This window comes from Octopus sinensis, linkage group LG6 (genome assembly GCF_006345805.1).
Source record: "Octopus sinensis linkage group LG6, ASM634580v1, whole genome shotgun sequence".
In the NCBI taxonomy this organism is placed as follows: Eukaryota; Metazoa; Mollusca; class Cephalopoda; order Octopoda; family Octopodidae; genus Octopus; species Octopus sinensis.
The window spans coordinates 57074256-57097350 of record NC_043002.1 but is presented as its reverse complement, the minus strand read 5'-3'; the positions used below and the strand labels follow the sequence as shown (position 1 = coordinate 57097350).

At 36.8% G+C, this 23095-nt stretch overlaps 1 protein-coding gene and 1 long non-coding RNA gene across 6 annotated transcripts in view; both read right to left on the bottom strand.

Moving 5' to 3' along the window:
- LOC115212804 (Na(+)/H(+) exchange regulatory cofactor NHE-RF1) overlaps positions 1–16348 on the bottom strand; it is a 62516-nt gene extending 46168 nt beyond the window's left edge. For 2 of the 5 annotated variants that reach the window (XM_036503949.1, XM_036503948.1), the window contains exon 1: positions 15425–16348. In XM_036503949.1, coding sequence (XP_036359842.1) covers positions 15425–15848 — 424 coding nt within the window. In that variant the 5' untranslated portion in view covers positions 15849–16348. The remainder of the gene's footprint in view (positions 1–15424) is intronic. The other 3 variants (XM_029781512.2, XM_036503950.1, XM_036503947.1) reach the window with 2 other exon arrangements.
- Positions 16349–16354: 6 nt separating this feature from the next.
- LOC118763933 overlaps positions 16355–23095 on the bottom strand; it is a 21445-nt gene continuing 14704 nt past the window's right edge. The window contains exon 3 of the long non-coding RNA XR_004999703.1: positions 16355–16364. This is a non-coding gene — a long non-coding RNA (uncharacterized LOC118763933). The remainder of the gene's footprint in view (positions 16365–23095) is intronic.

Genomic DNA, 23095 nt, shown 5'->3' with positions numbered 1-23095 from the left:
AATACCACTTACCAAATAGTGGGTGGGGGACAAGACACACATACATACAATAGGCTTCCACAGTCTTTACCAAATTTACCCACAAGGCTTTGGTCAGTCCAGAGCTATAGAAGAGAGTTGCCCAAAGTGCCATGCAGTGAGATTGAACCCAAAATCATGCGACTGCAAAAAAAACAGCCACATTGAAAATTTGAAGATTATTAATTTGTCAATGTGTGTTATACAACAGTATGAAGTCAGATCAAAATTTATCTTATTCATAGACAGAGACTCAAAGGAACTAAAACAGCATTAAAAGCCAACATTCCTAAAATTTTGCACCAATTCCTTATGATGGACATTCATGTAAAAAGCATTAGTATTGGAAGCTGATGTTGGTGCCACATAAAAAAAAGCACCAGACACGTCATCGAAGGAGTGAACAAATGGTTTGGTGACAGAACTGACAATGCAATCACTCACAACTTTCCTAAAATGCAAATGAAACATGCACAATGAACTTTTTTCAGTTTTTGTCATCTAAATTTAGGTTTTGGTTGGCCCAGAACTTAAAAAAAAAAAAACACTTGTCCAAGATGCAACACAGTGATATGAACCCAAAACAAAGAGGGAGGAAAGTAAAGTACAATAATCCCTCCCCATATTGCATTTCACCTATCATGGTTTATTATTTAAGCTTACGTCGGTTCCTCTGTGGTGTTGTTTTGCATTTATAATAAAATATATACAAATTATAAAAATAATTTTAAAATATATGGAGTACAGTACTGTTTCTACTTCATGGATTTTCACCTATCATGAGGAGTTTTGGAACGTAACACCCGCGGTAGTCAAGAGATACTGTATTTACCCACTCTAAAGCCTGGATCAATTTTGAGACCAATAAAAAGAAAACTAATATTGAATCAAGTGTTTATAATAAAGATAGTTATTGAGTGCTCAAATCATGTTGAGTAAATAACACTAACTCTTAAAATCATCATTTAAAATGCATTTTCCATGCTGGAAAGAAGGCATCCAACTGTAGAGACATTGCCAAAACAGACATGAAGATCTAATGCAACTGTGACTCATCAGACCCTACCAAACCATCCTACCCAGGCCAGCAGGGAAAATGAAAATAGATGCTGAATGAGGACAGGTTTCTCTATAGAAATAGAATCAGATAAACCAAAGTTAAGTAACTTGTCTACATATGGAATTAGCATATGCAGACATGAACAATGCTGTCATTACAAAGTAATTTAACTATTTTGTACGTTAATGACAGATCCTTTTGTAACAAGCTGTCATCGTTTTAATATCCACTTTTCTATGTTTGCATGGGTTGGGCAGAGTTTACTGAGGCAGATTTTCTACAGCTGGATGCCCTTCCTGCCACCAACCCATACCCAAGTAAGATATTATTTCCATGGCCAGACGCCTTTTCACAGAATATCAGAAATGAATGACACTCCCTGTAGGACATGCAATGCCAAGGCAAGGAGAAACACACACTCACACACACACACAAGCTTCTTTCAGTTTTTTCTACCAAATCCAGTAACAAAGATTTGGTCAGCTTGGGGATATAGAAAACACTTGCCAAAAAGGTGCCATGCAATGGGATTAAAACCCAAAGCCATGTGATTACGAAGTAAACTTCTCAACTACATAGCTATGCCTGCAGTATATAAATAAATAGACAATAACGAAGACATTACAGATACTTTTGGAAATATTTTTGTTTCTTATTAAACAAGTCAAACAAGTTATATAGTTTAAGATTCAAAGCAATTATGAAAATCACACCAATATTACATCACATTAACAAAACAACAAATATGAACTATCCTAAAAAAAAAAAAGTTAAAAAAAAAAAGATTATCTAATGCTGAAACAATGAAACTCATTAAAAGGGAGAAAATGAAAAAAGGCAGCCAAGTAGCTGGACCAATTGTCAATGAGTGAATCCAAGTCAGAACTATTGACACTAACCATGGTACACTTCTCATGAAACCAGTTTAGACTTTGTGACTCGAGAAACTTTCAGAAATTCTGGCTCTCATTCAAACGAATGCGACAAACCAGTTGACCTCACAATCTTTGGTGAGTTCAGTTATGGGGGATGGGGGGGCTAAGGGATAATTTTTTTTTTTAGTGATTTTAGGGAAAGAGGATTGGCATAATGATTTTCCTCAAGTGGTGCCACCTTAAAAGTGCTTGTGTCAGTGCCACCCAAAAAGCAGCCATGCCACCTAAAGACCATTCAGTATACACTGCAAAGTGGTTGGTGTTAGGAAGAGCCTCCAGCCATACAAGCCATGCCAAAACAGACAACTGTGGCCTGATGAAGCACTCTGGCTTGCCAGTTCCTGTCAAACTATCGTCCACCCCATACCAGCATGGAAAATGGAATTTAAATGATGTTGAAGACATAAAAACAGGATTTTATTTTGTAATGTTGCAAAAATCTTAAGGGTAAAGTGATTTTTCTTTAAAAAAAAAAAAAATAAATAAAATTTTGAGGGAGAAATGATAGTCATGTTAGAAGACTTAAAGAAAAAAGTAATGTTATCAAAAAAAATGAATTTTATGTTGAGGTGATTAAATAGAATCTAATAAAAGATACCTAAGTCAATGAACCTGGAGTTAGTGAAGGAAATCCAATTAGAAATTATCTTAATAACAAACTTCTTCATTAACAAAAGAGAAAACATGGTTAACCACCTCCCAATGTTCTCAATTGTAATTCCATTAAAGTCATATACCTTGATATTATGTGGCACATTTAACTTCCTTTCAGCTCTTCACAAATATGACATCTGACAGGTTGTTATTACAACAGTGACAGACAGTGGGGGGGAGGGGGCTATTAGAACTGTCTATTCGTCATAAACACTTGCAACAACCAAGCCACACTCTTAGCTGTTGATACCAACTACTTTATTACAGATATTATGGCATCCCAAAACTAGGTAACTTCTGCAAAGGTAACCATCAGTTCTCAACACTTGGTTACTCTATAAAACATTGGCTGGAACAGGTCCATTATTTTCACAGTCATTCTAAACTACAGCCAAGAACAAGGTATTTGATTGCCACACCACTCATTAATACACAACTAAATATAACCACCACCGTCTTCTCCCAACATTTCCTGGCCTTCCCAACGAACAAGCTATTTACCATCTCTGTCCAGTATGCCTGCTTTTTTTCTCCTTGCCTCAATTCCCAACAACCCCCAGAACTGTTACCATTTCTAATTGCCTCACTAACCAGGTTTTCTTCCCCCTGCAGTCATCATCAACATGCAAGCTACAAATTAATCACCACAACAACTGCAGACAGATGATTGCTAAGCAATATTGATTTTTCTGACCATGTTTTTACATTTAGCAATGGTGAAATATTTTCAAACACATAATATTACAATCTACTAGAACAACCTTTGTCATATTGCCTCAATCCCTAGACAGGAGGAAGCTTACATAACTGACAGTTTGACCTGAATACTACCAGGTAAGAAAGAAAGTATTTCGTTCTAAATAAAAAGATTTGCCCACAAAATGTAAAGTGATGTTCTAAAATTAAGAAAAAAATTCAAAATTGAATAAAGGCAGATTAAAATTTTTTCTCCTTTTAACATTTATTACATTTAGTAAGTAAATTATCTGCAACATGTTTATAATCTTTCATTTACATGATACACTTCTATTAAAACTGCTACTATTATTACTACTACTGCTGTTGCTGTCGGCCTGCATATATAATAACTACTCAAAGTTAAAGAAATGAATAGGTACACAAACTTTCACAAGTTGGCTGTGACATACCATCTACTGTAGTTATTAAACTACGGACAGCAGTTAGAAAAAAAAAATCACCTATGATTAGTAAGCTTTATATTTCTCTCACTTCTGGTATATACATTTAATAATTATATCATTAACATGGCACAGGAGTAGCTGTGTGTTGTGAAGCTTGCTTCCCAACCACATGGCTCCAGGTTTAGGCCCACTAATTGGCACCTTGGGCAAGTGTCTCCTACTATAGCCTCGGGCCGGCCACAGCCTTGTGAGTGGATTTGGTAGACAGAAATTGAAAGAAGCCCGGCATACGTGTGTGTGTGTGTTTTCTCTTCCCACCATTGCTTGACAACCGATGTGTGTTTATGTCCCCGAAACTCAACGGTTCGGCAAAAGAGACCTAGAATCAGTACTAGGCTTACAAAGAATAAGTCCAGGAGTCAATTTCTTTGACTGAAGGTGGTGCTCTAGCATGGCCACAGTCAAATGACAAACAAGTAAAACCTTTTTCAAACAAGTTATTCAGAATTAAATCAATTTACATATGCCCACAGGTATTATGGCATAGCGGTTAAGAGTGCAGGCTACTAACCCCAAGATTCCAAGTTTGATTCCAGGAAGTGGCCTGAATAATAATAGTAATAATAATAATAACATAGAAAAATACCTTAGGAATGAGAACCCAGGTTCGAAATTTCCCCCAAGACACCTGATGAAGGCTGGAGGGTATATCAGCTGAAACACTTAACAAACAAGATGAGGACAAATATGTCAAATGTAAATAATGTAAATAATTCCTCATCTCTTAAATATAGAACTGTATAGATCAATTTAGTTTTATGAAAGGAAAGACTTCTAGTACTTTCTGCAAATAAACCGAATGCAAAATAAATTCAATTATTATTATTATTATTATTATTATTAAGGCAGCAAACAGGCAGAATTGTCAGCATGCCGGATGAAATGATTGGTGGTATTTTGCCTGTTGCTAGGTTCTGAGTTCAAATTCTGCTGAGGTTGACTTTGCCTTTTATCCTTTCAGGGTTGGTAAATTGAGTACCAGTTGAGTATGATGGGGGGAGGGGGGTTTCGATGCGATCGACTCAATCCCTTCCCCCAAATTTCAGGCCTTTGTGCCTATAGTAGAAAGGATTATTACTGTTATATTATTATTATGGCAGCAATCTGACAATCGTTACTATGCCAGACAAAAGGCTGCTAAGCATCTGTCTTCATGTTCTGAGTTCAAATTTCATCAAGGTCAGCTTTGCTTTTCAGGGAGTGGGGGCAATAAATTAAGTGCCAATTACACACTGGGGTTGATGTAATCAACTAGTCCCCTCCCCCAAAATTATTAGCCTTGTGCTAAAATTTGAAACCAATATTAACATATAGTACAAGAGAAATTAAAAGATCAGGTGGTGCTATTAAGTTGGGCATGGCCTGGGCCAATCTTGGTCAAAACCCCTTGGGTGGGTACTATATTTTTATGGAAATATTCTATGCACTGCATTTGTATAAATTTAGAAAATGAAATCGGTTAGATAATGTTGTCATTATTGAAGCTAGTGTTGCAAACATTGACGTGAAATTTTGATGGCAGATTTTAGTTTAGATCACTTTCAAACAGGAAATTTCACATTACATTATTTACATTTGACGGATATTTGTCCTCATCTTGTTTGTTGTTAACACAACATTTCGGCTGATATACCCTCTAGCCTTCTTCAGGTGTCTTTGGGAAATTTTGAACCTGGGTTCTCATTCCTAAGGTATTTTTCAATATTATTATTATTATTAAGTGAGAGAGCAGTGCATGCCATCAAAGTGACACTGGGGTAAAATATACGAAGCCCAGTATACCCATCATGACTACCTGTCTGATAAGGCTATACAGGTACATGCATCAATCACAACCATATGTGCGCGACATGGTGATCTCATATCAAGATTAACACAACGCATGACCTTGCGGGTGGGGCCCAGTTAGAATTTTCTTCTGGTCAGGTAACCCATCCTGCTCAAAAGGTCCCTGAATAAGGGTTGTTTAAGGATGTTGAACGAAACACCCATGCTTCCAGAGGTGAATTATTCAAACCCCAAAGAATCCCTCTCAACACATGGCTATGATGCTCCCATCATTAATTATTATTACTATTATTCAGGTCACTACCTGGAATCGAACTCACACCAGAGAATTAGTGAGGTAGTCTCAAGTGGATTGGTATCAGAAGGGTTACAGGCTTAGAAGAGAAGTGTGAATGAGCTTTGTGAAATCCTAAAGTTGGTCAGGAGAAAGAAGGAAACCATGGCTCAGATCAAAGAAATGGGCTAAATGGCAACAAGAAAGAAACCTGTGCTAAAAGGCACTCAAGGAGCAAGGGATGGGACTTGATATGGATGCCAGGTTTAATCTGAATAACTAACAATGATCACTGATGTAACAAGTCAGGAATTAATTTAGTAAATGATTTAATGAAGTGCATTAGTTTAGTACCCTGACATGCATAAAGCTGTGGTGAACCCCTAGCATCTAGAAGCTTTGTGGGGTTTGGGGTTCAGTCCCACTGTGCAGCACCTTGGGCAAGTGCCTTCTGTTATAGCCTCAGGCCAACAGATGCCTTGTGAATGAATTTGATAGATGGAAATTGTGCAGAAATACATGTGAGAGAGAGAGAGAGGGAGAAAGAGTGTGTGAGTGTATGCATGTGTCCATGCATGTCCACACACTACTTAACCAGTGTTGCTTTGTTTATGTCCCTGTAACTTAGCAATTCAGCAAAAGAGACCAACAAAATAACATTTAAAAGTACTGAGGGGGATTTGCTTGACTAAACCATGCAAGGAAGTGCCCCAGCATGGCCACAACCCAATGACTGAAATAAGTAAGAGATGCACACAATGAAGAAAGAAAGAATAATAATCTTCAGAGAGGAAAGAAAAGTATTGGTTCAATTCCCAGTGTTACACAGTATCACTCACTGAAGACTCAGCTGTAAGAATTTCATTCATTCTGAACATTTGTTTCACATTTTGGCACAAGGCCAGCAAGTTTGGTGGGGGGGGAGTAAGTCAATTATATCAACCTCAGTATCAAGCTGGTACTTATTTTGTTGACACTGAATGGTAACATCAACCTCATCAGAATTTGAAGTCGGAATGTAAAGACAAACAAAATACCACTAAGCATTTTGCCCAGAGTGATAACAAGTCAGCCAACTTACAACTTATTTATTCCAAATATCGAAAATATATAAATCTGCTAAAATCATTGTTTGTTATGGCACAAACAAATCCAAAAGCCCACATTTTAGTGATAGCAATTCTGGAAATTACTATTTTTATATCTTACAATGCGAGATATTCAGCCAACATAACATGGCAGTCCTGGTCTAAGACAAATGTTGCTGTAATTTAGCCCCAGGAGACATCGTCTCCAACTGGCTGTATGACACGATCTGTGTCCTTACATTTTCAAACAAGGGAATCTAGCCCCACCACTGGACTGATGAAGAGAAATAACCTGGAAATCGCAATACACAGATATTGTTTTGAGCTGAGTGGGGGTGCTAGATTCCCTTGTTTGAAAATGTAAGGACACAGATTGTGTTGTATAGCCAGCTGGAGACAATGTCTCCTAGGGCTAAATTACAGCAACATTCGTCCTAAACCAGGACAGCCATGTTATGTTGGCAAACAATCTTTACTACACAGCAATTCTGATCAAGATTTCTGATATAAAGCACAAAGTATACAGATTTTGTTGGTGGGTGGATATACTTGATGGAAGCAAGTTCAGTTCTTGAACTGGCATTGCTTTTATGAACCCACAGAAAGAGGAGATTAAAGCTGTCCTTGGCAGGTTTTGAACTTAAAAGTTAAGAAATAACATGGTCACTATTGCAGTTCAGCAAAAGAGATTGATAGAATACCAGGCTTGAAAAAAAAAATGAATTGTGTTGATTCATTCAACTAAAATTCTTTAAGGTGGTGCCCCAGCATGGCCAGTCTAATGACTGAAACAAGTAACAATAAAAGAATGTGTATATCTATATTTGCATTACTAATTAAAGTATTTTTGTCATTTAACCAATATTAAAAAATATTTTTTAGAAGTTTTAAGCAATTAAACTAAATTGAATAGGAGCAGTGTTACTGGATATATTCAATGACTTCCTACACTGGAAGTGAGGGATAACCGCATTGGATGGATAAAGCTAAATAGTCACTGGAAGATAAGAAACAGATTGAGAGTTCCAAGTCAACTGCAACTCTAAGAAGGATTCAGTACAATGTTTAAGGAGAAGAGTAGAAGAAGAAAGTGTAATGAACCTTTGCGAAACCATGCTGGTTGCTTTCTTTTTTTAATCTCATTTGTTCAATAAAGATATTTAGTACTCAAATAAGATCAAAAAATATATAGAAGCAGGCATGGCTATGAAGCATGTCTGTGTGGTTGAGAAACTCATTTCCTGGCCATATAGTCTTGGATTCAGTCCCACTGCAAGGTACCCGGGACAGGTGTCTTCCACTATAGCCCAGCTGACCAAAATCTTCCGAGTGGATTTGGTAAAGTGAAACTGAAAGAAGCCTGCCCTGCACAGGTGTGTGTGAGTGTGTGTCTACCCTAGTTTAGACCATGTGATGGTTGTAAACAAGCATGACTGTCATATAAGTGACATTGTTTCCAACCTCCTGTGAAAGTATTACACTGCTTGGAAATGGGTAAGGGTTGGCAGCAGGAAGGGCATCCAACCATAGGAAAGCTGCCTCAACAAATTCTGTCTGACCCATGCAAGCATGGAAAAGTGGACATTAAATGATGTGTAAAAGAACAGCTGTATAATCCTTTATAAAGTTTTGAATGTACACCTAACTCCTTGTGCTTTATATAGTCCCCTCCACTCACACAGGAGAGGGATTTTAGGGGACAAGTTTTATTTTTTTCATGTTAAAAAGTATTTCCAAATATTGAAATCATTAAAAGAACCAGTGTTTCCATTTCTTTTACATAACATTAGGAGAGGAAGATAAAAGGTAATAATTGAGATTAATAAAACTAAAATTACATCTAGAAACAGTTCCTTCCTAAACAATTCTATTTCAAATTTAATGGGAAGCTGTCACTAAAATCACTTTTTAATGAGGACAAAAATACATTGCATTGTTCCACCATATATTAACACATAATACCTGCGAGAGTGGGTATATGACAGACAGGCAGACAGAGACAAGGCAAAGAAGAGATTTCACTCGGTGTGACAAGGGTATATTTTAATCTGAAACGGTTTAGTTCAAACGAACATGAATTTCAAGCGTATAGGAAAAGAATAAATTCGTTTTGAAAAACGTTTTGAACGTTTCCTTCATTTGGTGCCACGTATAAAGCACCCGTGCTGGTAGTTGGCATTAGGAAGGGCATCCAACCATAGAAACCATGCCAAAACAGACAATTGGAACCTAGCGCCGCTCCAGCCTTGCCAGCTCCTGTCAAACAATCCAACCCATACCAACATGGATAAATGGACGTTAAATGATGACGATGTTTTGTTTTTTTTTAAATTAGCATTCATGTCATTTCGTATAAAAACCAAGAAATTTGATAATTTATTGCATGTATGTTATAATATTCCTAATATTACCCATGGTGGTAAAAATACACTTCCAAAGTCACCCATTATTTGATGGTTAACAATAGTATAAACAAACTCACCTAAAACAGACATTTCACATCTCTATAAAAGGTAACTACCAGAATTCTCTTGGGGATTGTATTTATTAACTCCTATTCCGTTTACACCCTAAAGTTGGGAAGTTTTATAGCTTAAAATGTTTGGGCTTTTGTCGGGTCAGAAATTACTAAATTGTCAATTGGGAGAATTAATGAATATGGAATTAATTTAATATCGATACGGTGTCAGCTTAAAATTAATTGGGAGAATTAATGAATATGGAATTTAATATCGATACGGTGTCAGCTTAAAATTACACGTTGTTACCTTCTAAAAATATACAAATACACGATTATACAAAAAAAAGTTTTGTTTTTCTAAACGAGACAACTTCGTGAGACGGGTGTAATAGTAAACATTTACCTGAAAAAGGAATGGAATTTGAAGGGAGGGGTACAAAATGTAAAAAGAAAAAGATTCTTTCACGGGAGGAAACTACTCAATTCCTCATTTTTTCCCCCTTCTCTACGAGATAGGAATGCTATTCTGGAAGTCCGCTGATCGGAGATTACACCAGCCGGTTAGAACAGTAAAAATTCAGAAAAAAAAAAAGTGGGAGCAATGAAAAAAAAATCAAACGAGAAAAGGCATATTGATAAAGAGTGAGAAATTAAAACAAGAATATAAGACATTCTTCCATACATCAACTGAAATAGGGTTGCGTTTCGCAGTTGTATTATTAAATAGCATAAAGATATTTAAAATAGGGATTTGGAACAAATCCCTTAGGAAGACGGGATCTAAAAGCACTCAATTGAGACTATACTAATTAACATTAAGGTAAGGTATGGTGGAGTCTCCCGTCGAATACGACGTCCGATTGTTCACTTAATGACGATGGAAATTACAGCAAACGAAGAAAAAGTTACAAAGTACTAATAAGAATCGCACGTACACACACCATCCGCAGATATAAATTCATTAACATAGTTAATTTCATTATTTATAAATTAAGTATAGATAAAACTTATATGCTGTAGTTGTTTTCATTATAGTTTTAAAACGCACCACAATTTTCTTCAAATTCATGACTACGCATTGATAGGGGATCTATTCCCTGATCTTGTGCATTTAGAGAAATTAAAGTATTCTATTTTTTAAATATGCTTAATATAATCACAAATGTTTTATTTTTGCCTGCTTAGTTTCGTTTTACGTATTCGTTTTTATATCCTGTTATTTTTATTTACTGCATATAATATATAATCGTGTTAATTGATGGGGGAGAATTTTGATATTTGAATATATTTTCACTATTTCCACATATGCTAGATAAATAAGGAAAATAGAAATAAAACATTGAAAATATTACAGCTACTGGTATTTATTTTTATAGATCCTTGCAGAAATAAATAACATACATAGTCGCATTGGTGGGATACGAACTCCGAACTCTTATTTCATTGCTCCGCTCTTTCTCGCTACCCTAACCTTCCCATCTCAGTCCACTGACAATAGAAATATTAACAATTAGGGTGAGAGCAAAACATTTCTAGCAACGTTAGAGTGTGTCCTGTACTTAAGAGGATCATTAAAATAAGGTAGAGAGAGAGAGAGAGAGAGAGAGAGACGGAGATGTCAATGGCAACCATATAAACAAATGTGGTGGTGATGATGATAATAATGAGGAGGTGGATGGTAGTGATATAAAAAAAACCTCTAACAATGTTGTGTGTGTGTAGTTTTAAATCAGCACCAAGAGGAAATTCTCATCACCGAAGACTATGACTTGGGATTCGGCTGTGCTAAATAGCTGGTATTAGCCTGTTCGTTAATTTTCCTTCAGATGTTTTGTTTGTTTTTCTGATTAAAGTATAGTGCGGTGGGAGGTAGGTAGTTAGTTATCTATCTTAAACATATGCTAACGAAAATGAAAATTTAGCAAGGTACCAACTGAGTAAAGACGAAATATTTAAACAAAAAATTCCTGAGCTGAGTGGGGACGGAGGAGCAACGAGGTATGTCAGAGAGCCCTTAGCAAAAAGGCTACAAAAAAACCCTTGTTTTTACTCCCTCCCCCTCTGAGCATGCCTAAATTGTAATGTGTGTCATTCATAAAGATCTTTAAATAGTGGCCCCTAACATACCGGAAGTTAAATACTATCTCACTAGAAACAATATGCTTTACTTAATGGAAAACCCCAAAATTCACGACAAACACAAAAAGAAAATGAAAACGTGACAAATTCGTGCATAGAATATTAATTGTAAAAAAAATGTCATTTTCACAGTAAATTTTGTTTATTTTTTTCTCCTTTTCAACGAAGAAATTAATTATAACGTGGTTAACAATTATTTTATGTAAGACTTGATTTTTTTTTTTCTTCAAACACGCAAAAAATAAAATATTATTCACAAGAAACTTTACATAAAACTAGCCAGACAAGTTCAATAAGTACCAATAATAATAAATCGGAATTTAAAAGCGGCAAAGTTACGAATATATTTCGACTTTGAAGGCGCTAATTCACGTTGCTACTTGACAATCTGCGCTATGTGAAGTGGGTTCGTTTTATAACTGCTTTAATTTCTTTCACTCGCACCGCCCACATTGAGAAATTACTTATTAACACTCACCATACGTTTTATGAAACCTTTTAAATACACACACACACGGGTTCGAATATGCCTGAAGCATATTTGAACTGGTAACAAGTTTGTATTTAAACACATCACTGCTTATCGCTTTTATCCTATATATATATATATGTGTGAGTGTGTGTGTATAGGCAAGTCGAAACTTCGAAGTCCCTGTCACTCCTCTTGCAAAAGTATAAATACATACATTTCAAAGTATCGAGTAATTCTTCAGTTTGAAGTAAAATTTTTATAATTCGGTCTAAAAACAACCATAAACTATATATATATGCGTGCGTTTATTGCTGTTACACCAACTACGTAGTTTGGCCCCGAATAAAAGCAATTGAATTATATATAAACCGTGTTTTTAGCAAAGCTAGAGAGACGAAGAAACGGGGGAAAGAATTAAAGTTTTAAAGAAAGTTATTGAAGAAACAAAAGAAAAATCGAACGATTAAAATAAGCAGCATATGTACACATCTAGTCTAGAATAATCATGAAATCTGTCAAATACACAATGGAAAATGTATTTAGACAGTTTCTAGAGCCCAAGTTCCTTCCTGGTTTAAAAAAAAAAAAAAAAATATTATAAATATTAGCTTGTTTCTAAATATAACATACGGATATAGAAGTTCAGTATTTGCTACTTTTTATCTTGTCAATAGAAAAATGATCGTTGTCTATATTTACAGACCCTAAAAACAGGCTAAATAGGGGAAAATTTAGGGAGTTGTTTTTCTTTTGTTTTCAAAATTTATCACAAGAAAACATGTATAGATAATTAAAATGGCAGAAATTATACAGGTGAACAAAGTTCAAATTTATCTTTAATCTTTTTAATTGTATGTAAGTATGTGTGTGAGAATGTATATGTGTGTGTGAGAATGTGTGTGTGTGTGTGAGAATGTGTGTGTGTGTGTGAATGTATGTGTGTGTGTGAATGTATGTGTGTGTGTGAATGTATGTGTGTGTGTGCGAATGTATGTGTGTGTGTGCGAATGTGTGTGTGTGTGTGCTAATGTGTGTGTGTGTGTGCGAATGTGTGTGTGTGTGTGTGCGAATGTGTGTGTGTGTGTGTGCGAATGTGTGTGTGTGTGTGTGTGTGCGAATGTGTGTGTGTGTGTGCGAATGTGTGTGTGTGTGTGTGCGAATGTGTGTGCGTGTGCGAATGTGTGTGTGTGTGTGCGCGAATGTGTGTGTGTGTGCGAATGTATGTGTGTGTGTGTGCGAATGTATGTGTGTGTGTGCGAATGTATGTGTGTGTGTGCGAATGTATGTGTTGTGTGTGTGTGTGCGAATGTGTGTGTGTGGTGTGTGCGAATGTATGTGTGTGTGTGTGCGAATGTATGTGTGTGTGTGCGAATGTATGTGTGTGTGGTGTGCGAATGTATGTGTGTGTTGTGCGAATGTATGTGTGTGTGTGCGAATGTATGTGTGTGTGTGTGCGAATGTATGTGTGTGTGTGTGCGAATGTGTGTGTGTGTGAATGTATGTGTGTGTGTGTGCGAATGTATGTGTGTGTGTGCGAATGTATGTGTGTGTGTGCGAATGTATGTGTGTGTGTGCGAATGTATGTGTGTGTGTGTGTGTGTGTGTGAATGTATGTGTGTGTGAATGTGTATATACATGAGTGTGCGTATACAGATACTACATATCGATTATGAAGACAAAATATGAAAAAGTTTAACCATTTATATACACACGAATATATTCAAGTGCTGATGTATAAACATTCATGAGTATACATGCAATATACACACACACACGTTTATACACATATGCGCGAACGCGTTTATTCGTACACATACAAAGGGAGGTGCAACAGACTCAACCATTCGCCCTCGGTCGTCAATAAGGTGCATTTAAAGAGGCCAAACTTAAAAAGAAACGTGAGGGAGGTCGGTTTGTAGGAGGACAAATGTTTTTAACCTGAGTAATAAGGTTGTGGGAGGCGAAGGAGTTTATCAAAAGGAAGTTGTCACCAACTAATGCTTCTATCATCCTCTGAATATTTCTTATAAAATAATTTTATGTCGCCGCGGAAAGGTGAAGCAGTAGCAGCCAAGAAACAACTGCACAATAGCCCTCGGTGTTTGTTAGGTTTTACCGACATAAAAACATGTTTGTCTTAGAAACTTGCGGTGTGTGTGTGTGTGTGTGTGTGTGTGTTATATGGACATATGAGAAAAAAAACCTGAGGAGAGGGGATTTCTGTATAGCGTCCCTTAAAAACCGAGTAAGAACAACAGTAAATACATGGATCTTAATGAAATAAAATATATATACATATGTATTAGGTTAACAACGCATATAGAAGCGTGTGTGTCTAGAGATAGGTGCGCGCTCATTCATTCACATGTTCACACACCTCTCTTAATACTGCTGTCGTGGCAAAGAATGTTTTCTTCAATAACATTAGTACAAAACTTGAATACTTCAGAAAGAAAGCTATACTGACAAGGTAACAACATTCGAGCTGGCTCAGGTTGTGGAGGGAGGGTTATCTTAACTGGCCCGTTATCTTGTCGAGTGTCCTTAGTTAATATACACCCTCCAGAGATATATAACAGTTTATATACATACATAATATATTTATTAGATAACAGGCTTAGAAGTCAGAAATTAGCGGGGTTAGAGTAGTTCTGAAAAACTTTAAAACAGGTTAACCATGTAGAACAACTCGTACAGTTCTTTGTTAAACAACTTTTCGGGGTTATATATAAATACTTTTTTTTTTTTAATTCCCTTCTATATGCTACTGTTTTGACTCGTGCCTGCTTATCTCATTTGTGTGAGAAGGTAGTAATAGTAGTAGTATTAATAATGTGAGCTGTGTTCTTTAGATAGAACACAAAATAGAGATAATCGCATAGCGTTCCCTTGCCGCACCTTTGACCAGCTTTTCCTGCACACAAATGTGTGTGTGCATGTATATATATATATATATATATATACACACAAGAATGTGTACACAACTTGTGTGTGTATGCGTGTACATATACACAAAACTGTAAACATACACACACGAGTGTGCGTGTCTTTAGACTGCGTGCGTGTACATAAGACTGTGTATACAAGATAATAATTTGCTAAATTTCTTTAACATTTAAAAAGTCCCACGACTCGTCACTTTCAGCTTTAAGGGCCACCAGAAATAGGAGACATTATTTGTTGTGTGTTTCAGTTCCCCAACTTAAAGGAACAGTCAGGTTATAAACAACAAACACCTCCGCTTTTACTAATTAATTTTTGTAAATAAAATATTTTAAGGAAAAAAAATAGAAAGTAATAAAACTAATTATGAAAAGTTATTGAGAAGCTTACCCAAAGTTTGGTTGTAGTTCAGAATCGGGGTAGAAAACCCATGCATGTCAGGGGTTTTACAATATGCAACTTCGGGCATTTCTCCACGTACCACAGTTTTCTGGGCCTTGAAATGGATATCCGTTTCAGTGTCGACAACTAATAATCTGGTCTCATCTCCACCAGCTTTGATCCTCTGGACTACCTGTTGGTGATTCTCATTGCCAATATTCACACCATTCACCTCGATTATTCGGTCCCCTTGATAGAGAAAAGCAGCTTCGGCTGGAGAACCTTCATCCACTTTTCCGATAAACTGGCCAGCTTTGCCTTTTTCAGCATGCAAGTTAAATCCATAACCATTGAAATCTTGCCATTTTATCAAGTGACAAAGTCGGGGATGTAATTTCAGTTTGTTAAAAGTATCCTGCACGTTATCGCTCATCTTGTTATTTTTCTACTTTCTAACACTATACTCGGTTTTCTCGGACGACTTTGCGTCTTTTAACTTTCAGCGCACTTTTTCAATAAAGGGGGAAAATAATTCTTTTCAAACTTTTTCTCTTCTCCTTTATACTTTCTTTCTATCAAAGTAGCCGCCTCCAAATATTCCGTGGTTTGAACTAAATTAGTTGTCAAATCCCCAAATTCAATTTTTTTCCTTAATTCACCGAAGGGGTTCGTATAAAAAAAAATTTACCCCGCGAAATATGAGTTAACTGCCAATAAATAAAATACTCTAAATAAATAAAAGGCAGAGTTAACGTGCGTATCGGTCCATGTAAAGTGTTTAGAAAGTCGTCGTAAACTCTATGTAACTAACTGCACCACAGCGAAAGCGTGGTCTGAAAAGCAAGAAGGAAAAAAACGAGATGATAGCAGCAGGCAAAGCAGACAACAGGCTGCTCTTCTACTCTATGTTAATAATATGGCGATTGCAAGTTCAAGGCCATGTGATCAACTTGGACCAATTGCAGGCCGGCTTCTGCTCAGGTAGCTTATGACCACATCTGTCATTTCTGCTTTATACATTTATTGCTCGGTCAAAGTCTCTCTCCATTATATTTACTTATATTTACTTTCAAATGTCAATTTTATGCCATTGTTTTGTACTTTTTTCTTTTTGTTTCTGTTTGTTACATATTTATAATATCTAAATAAACTTTATTTACTCTATACTCTTGTACAAATATACATATATATATGTATATATATGCAATTATAGATAAATAAGGTAAGTAGTTTAGCTAGCTAGGTCTAGGTTATATAAGTCATAAGTTCTACTGTTATAGTCTAAGGTATGTGAGGGAGAAGAAAGAAGAAAACCTGCATTGTGACATTAGAAAGGATATTAAATATTAATTTCTCATATAATTTTAGGGCAGTCGTTCAAACTGATTAGTTAAACATATTTGCTATACTAGGTAAGACAATGCTCTATTTAAATGTGACATTACAAATATTTCTTCTAATAACTAGTCGTCATTTATTTTTTTATTTGTTTGTTTGTTTATCGATTATTTAATTTCCGTATTTCTTTACATCGGTGCTGGGTTTTATATTCGTAGGGGGAGATTGTACGGAATGCTGTGATAGTCATCCTTTCTTTTTCTTTCTTTCCTTTTTTTTCTTTTTTTTTTTTTTACCTTTGAGCCCTAGGACTTACATAGGCCGGTTACCTGGTTTTCATGGCTTATAAGATCACAACATTCCCTCTGAACGGGACGTCGGTGTGTTACAGGATTCAAGGCTAGCAATTTTTGAGCGGGGTGGGGAGGGACAAGTTGATGACATTGAACCCGGTACTTGAACAGCACTGTATTTCATCGAACTCGGCGGGATTTGAACTCACAACGAAAAGAGCCAGAAGAAATGACACTAAATATTGTGTCCGACGTGCTAACGATTCTGCCAGCTCTCTACTTCTGTTATTATAATTGAAGATGAATATATTGATTCAGGAATCGAAAACCGTAGATTCTCTTATTACCTTTGTGGTCTTCATCAGATTATTTTATTTATTTACTGAATTCTGAAACTGGCAAGGGGTTGCACACTTTGGGGAATGGCAGGAGGAGACCCCCTTCGGTCATGAATGACCATGGGATTGCACCTAGAAAATTAACCTCCGAGGCACGAGTCAGGGCAAGATCGTTTGTGGAAGGCCAGCAGTCGCCCGTGCATACCAGCCTCCCCTCTCTACACCACCAGTGTTATCCAAGGGAAAGGCAAAGGCCGATGCAGCTTGGCACCAGTGATGTCGCAGCTCATTTCTACAGCTGAGTGAACTGGAGCAACATGAAATAAAGTGTCTTGCTCAAGAACACAACACACAACCCGGTCCGGGAATCGAACTCACAGCATCACGATCGTAAGCTCTACGCTCTAACCACTGAGCCATGCGCCTTCGAGTAATGGCAATGATCTCAGTATTTGACTGGAACTTTTCTTGACAATTCCTATAAGAAGGAAGGTAAGTTTACACCCGGCGGAATTTGAACTCAGAACGTAGGACCAGAAGAAATAGCGCTAAGCATTTTGTCTGCTTACGATTCTGTCAGTTCATCACTTTCGTGTGTTGTACAAAGTATAAAGGAGAGAGTGTTAGACAACTTGGAGCCGCTCATTGGCCCCGCTGATTCGACGCTGACTTATTTGACATCAGACGTTTTAATGTTTCTCTCCCTCCCTCCCTTTTTTGTCTCACTCCTTCCCTCTCGTTCTCCCTTCCACTTTCTTTTTCCTTCTTCCTTTCTCCTCCCTCCCTTTCTCTCTCTCTCCCTTTTCTCTCTCTCTCCCTCCCTTTCTCTCTCTATGTATGTGGGCACATTTCTCTTAAGTGTCTGTGAAGAAGGAATCATATTCAGTTAATAAATTGTAACCTCTCTCTACTCTCTATCTATCTATTTATCAATCTCTCTTTCACTCCCTTACTCCCTTTTTCTAACTGTATGAGTAAATTTCTGTGCGCACGCGTATATGTGTTTTGAGGCTGAGTGAAGGCTTCTCTCTTTATTTTCTCAACTGAGGTTTCAAATTCTTTTTGTTGTTAATTCTAATACTCAGAGTTAGGTTCCATTTAGCTCACTTTAAAACTTTGGTTTAAGCATCGTATTTAAAATGGGAAATGATTATAAAGAGTTTGGTATATTTAATAACGATATTTAAGTCACGCAGAGTCGACTTTCCTTCCTATCCTTCCAGAATCGATGGAAATAAGATGTAATAATAATAAACTGGAATGGAGGGGGGTGATTTAGTAAACTATATCTCCCATCTGTTCAACTATTGGCTTTGTGCCTAGATAATGAATTAAAAATCTGCATTATGCAGACATCAATGACTGAGATATCTTCTATTGGAAAACAGGTTCGAGAAAGTTGAACAAAATTGAAGAATATCAAAATTTTGTCGTTTCACAATTTCAAACCTCTTCTGTTAATGTAGAGCAGCGTTTCTCAACCAGGGTTCCCTGGAGACGTACTCTTCCACAAAAGGTTCCTAGGAGTTCCACGAAAAAGAGTGAGATAAGCTAATGCTAATTTCATGATCGTAGTATTACTATACATACAAAACATATTGGTTATTGGAATATTGTAATATAGATATCATCCTATTATGTTATCAAAAAAATATAATAACCATATATATATATATATGGTTCCGGGTTCAGACCCACTGCGTGGCACCTTGAGCAAGTGTCTTCTACTATAGCCTCGGGCCGACCAAAGCTTTGTGAGTGGATTTGGTAGACGGAAACTGAAAGAAGCCCGTTGTATATATGTATATGTGTGTGTGTGTGTGTGTGTGTGTGTGTGTGTGTGTGTGTGTGTGTGTGTGTGTGTGTGTGTGTGTTTGTGTGTTTGCGTTTCTCTCCCCAACATCGCTTGGCAACCAATGCTGGTGTGTTTACGTCCCTGTAACTAAGCGGTTCGGCAAAAGAGACCGATAGAATAAGTACTAGGCTTACAAAGAATAAGTCCTGGGGTCGATTTTCTCGACTAAAGGCGGTGCTCCAGCATGGCCGCAGTCAAATGACTGAAACAAGTAAAAGAGAAATATGTATATATATATATATTATATTATATTATATTATATTATATTATATTATTTTTATTATATTATATTATATTATATTATATTATATTATATTATATATTTACTACGTAAACTACGATAAAAGAAAATATGAGAAAGATATAGTATGTAATTTTTTTGTAATTTTTTTTAGACATGTAATTTATTTTAAGGGTTACGCAAGGGTAAAAAAAACTGAGAAACACTGATATAGAGGAATTTAAATGAGAGGGGACTAGTCGATTGCAACGACCCCAACACTCAACTGGTACTTAATTTATCGACCCCGAAAGGATGAACGGCAAAGTCGACCTCGGTGGAATTTGAACTCAGAAAGTAAAGACAGACAGAATACCGCTAAGCATTTCGCCCGGTTGTCTAACTTTAATATTGGTTTTAAAATTTGGTGCAAGGCCAACAATTTCTGGACAGGGGTAAGTCGATTAGATTGACCACAGTACTCAGCTGGTTCTTATTTTATCGACGAAATGCCGCAAAGCAGTTTTTCGGCTTGCTAGCGATTCTGCTAGCATGCTTCCATAACATTAATTCTTCTTTCTACTATAGGCACAAGGCCAGCAATTTCAGAGGAGGGGGTAAGTTGATTATATCAACACCAGTGCTCAACTGGTACTTAGTTTATTGCTTTGGAAAAGATGAAAGGCAAAGTCGACCTCGGTGGGATTTGAACTCAGAACGTAAAAACGGACGAAATGCCGCTAAGCATCTCGCCCAGCATGCTAACGATTCTATACCAGCTCATCGCATCCGATCTAGCTTTTATATTAAAGTGCAAACGATTAATTTGGTGGGTGGTGTAAACAATCTGTTACAATAGTAGAGTGTGTGTGTGTGAGAGAGAGAGAGGGGGGAAGCAGAAAGAGAGCGATTCAAATAATCGCTAATAGAACGCACACATACACATACGAACGTTATTCACGCATACACACACACACACACACACACACACACAGAGGATAATTAGCAGTATGTGTGTCTGTGTGTGTGAGATATATATATATATATATAGAGAGAGAGAGAGAGAGTGCGGTATGTGTATATGTACACCATCAGCGTTCGTGCGTAGAACTAAAAGAGGATTTTTATGAAAATTATTCATCTTCAATTTTTTATATGTGTAGTGGACTCTCTCTCTCTCTCTCTATCTCTCTCTCTCCCTCTCTCTCTGTTATATATACATAAATACGGACGTAGTAGATAACAGCTAGCCTTCGGCTGCCCTTTTGGACCCTGTTGTGTCCACTACTCTGATTGGTTGGTATTGGCGCAATTTGTCTCTTGCTCTATTGCACGCCAATGTGCAACCCAACCAATCTCAGCCTTCTGATAAGGTCACGTGAGACAGTCTCTTCTGGGCCTCAGTTTGCGCCGACTGGTCCCCTATAAAATGCTAGTGTTAGAATACGACCGTACGTGAGGAGTTTGGTGACATATTTCTCCTCTTGTACAGCGCACGGCCGCATCCCAACATAACATATTTTATAAGCCATAATACGTGTTTGTATGCAGTGCCAGAGTAGATGAATAAAGGACGCCAAAAACCGTTCTACTTTTATAAAGAGAAGATAGATTTTATTCACAGTGTACAAAGTGATTTGTGATTATTAGCGCAGTGTTGTGTCATGAATGCATGCTTATAATATTTGTGTCTGTGTGTTCGTGTGTGCGGCAGAAGTACAGAATAAGGTGCATGCGAATACAACAGAGCATAAGAGAAGTCTCAACAATTTGAGTTAAAATGGAATTATTTTAGTTATTTTACCAGTTCATGTAGTACACGATAATGAGTTCTATAACAAGATTTGAATCTCGGAGCGGAGATTAGTTGAATCACTTGTTGTGCATATTTTTCTCTTGATATAGATATTCTTTCAGATATATATACTGCAACTGTTTTTCCGTGGTGAGATTTTCACACTAACAGCATGAGTTGAATCTGTATTTATCTTGTATTGTACAAGTTGAAATCTTCGTAGATAGAGACGATGTTGGTGATGACGTTCTGTCTGTCGCTGGTTTACAATAGTGTCTTCATAGTATGGTTGGCTTGGCTGTCGTCTGCCTTTCGAACTGGAACATGGTTGAGTAAGCTCTGTGTGGTCCCCGACCAAGACCTTAAAAGGTCTTAAGCCGAAAGGCGGTGAATCATCAAATAATCAGCCTATTTATGGAGTTAAGATGGCTCAAATGAAAGGTCCTATCCGAAAACCGTGATTGGTCAGTTTACACACTGGCGCGAAATAAGTAGAGAGACAGACCGCGCTTACATGCTAACCAATCAGATCAGTGGACACAACAAGGTTAAACTAGTCAAAGATATTTGTAATCTCAAACGAGATCATTCCTAATGTTTTTCTCAAACAGTGAAGATAGCAATGAAGATAGCATAATTGCTACACTCGCTTCAACACCGTATTTCGTCTTTGGTTCTAGACCTTCTAAGGTCTAACCACTGACCACAGAGCACCTCTCTACATACACAGCAACACCAGCAACTCGCCAGGTTCTATCTCCTCACTGTTTGTGAATTACTTCACCATGGTTAACACAAAGTACAACCTGCGAGATCTTCCTGTATCAAGAGACCGGCAGCGGCATAGTGGCCACAACTTCTTAGACGACATGTGTCTCAATCGGCTCAGCTACTTCGCCTCAACTTCTTGTGTGCTTTATTACGAACTATTGTGTGCTTTACTACGAACTGGTATTTATCGTCCTTGTGTCTGAACATTCTTCTAACGTCCTGTTATAGACTCTTTCAACGCTCTGCATTTTATGCACATACGTACACATCATGTATACATGACAGCCTGTCTATTATTGTTATTATTATATATGTACTTATGACGCACACACAGACACACACATTAACACATAAATAAAATCTTCTTTTGACATTCTACCGGTTTTGTCGTCCTCTTTTCCTGCTGGCACTCATATTCATTTATACCTTTTCGCATATATCGTAATCGACCGTGCGATGTATTAAAGGAGCTATTCATCGTCACCTCTCCTTCGCACGATCTTTCTTACAAATGCCTAAAATATTCTATTTCGGTAGGTTCATTCATTTGTTAACTTTTTTCGATTTCTTTCATTTTTAAATAAATATATATATATATATATATATATATATATATATATATATTATATATATATAGATATATATATATATATATATATATATATATATATATATATGTATGTATGTATGTATGTATGTATGTATGTATGTATATACAATCGCAGCATGGAAGGTGTTTATAAGCCATTTAAAAACACAAAAAAACGTTTTCCGTGCTGCAGCACGGAATTTTGTCAGTGAACAGGTCGCAATTTCAAAGCGACGAAAATATTTTGACAAATTAAATTTAAATGTTGAAGTTAATCTAACGGTTTTTGTTTTCCTCCGTCTTCCCTTCTTTGGATCTTTCCTTTTCCTATGTTTCTGACGAAGAGCTCCGCTCGAAACGTAAAACTCTTCTTCTTCCCTTCCTTCCTGAGCGTCCAATAATACTATACTTGTTCCACGTCCTCGCGTTGTTGTGTTTTCTCTTTGTGTTTTCATGTTTGGATTAACTTTGTATATATATA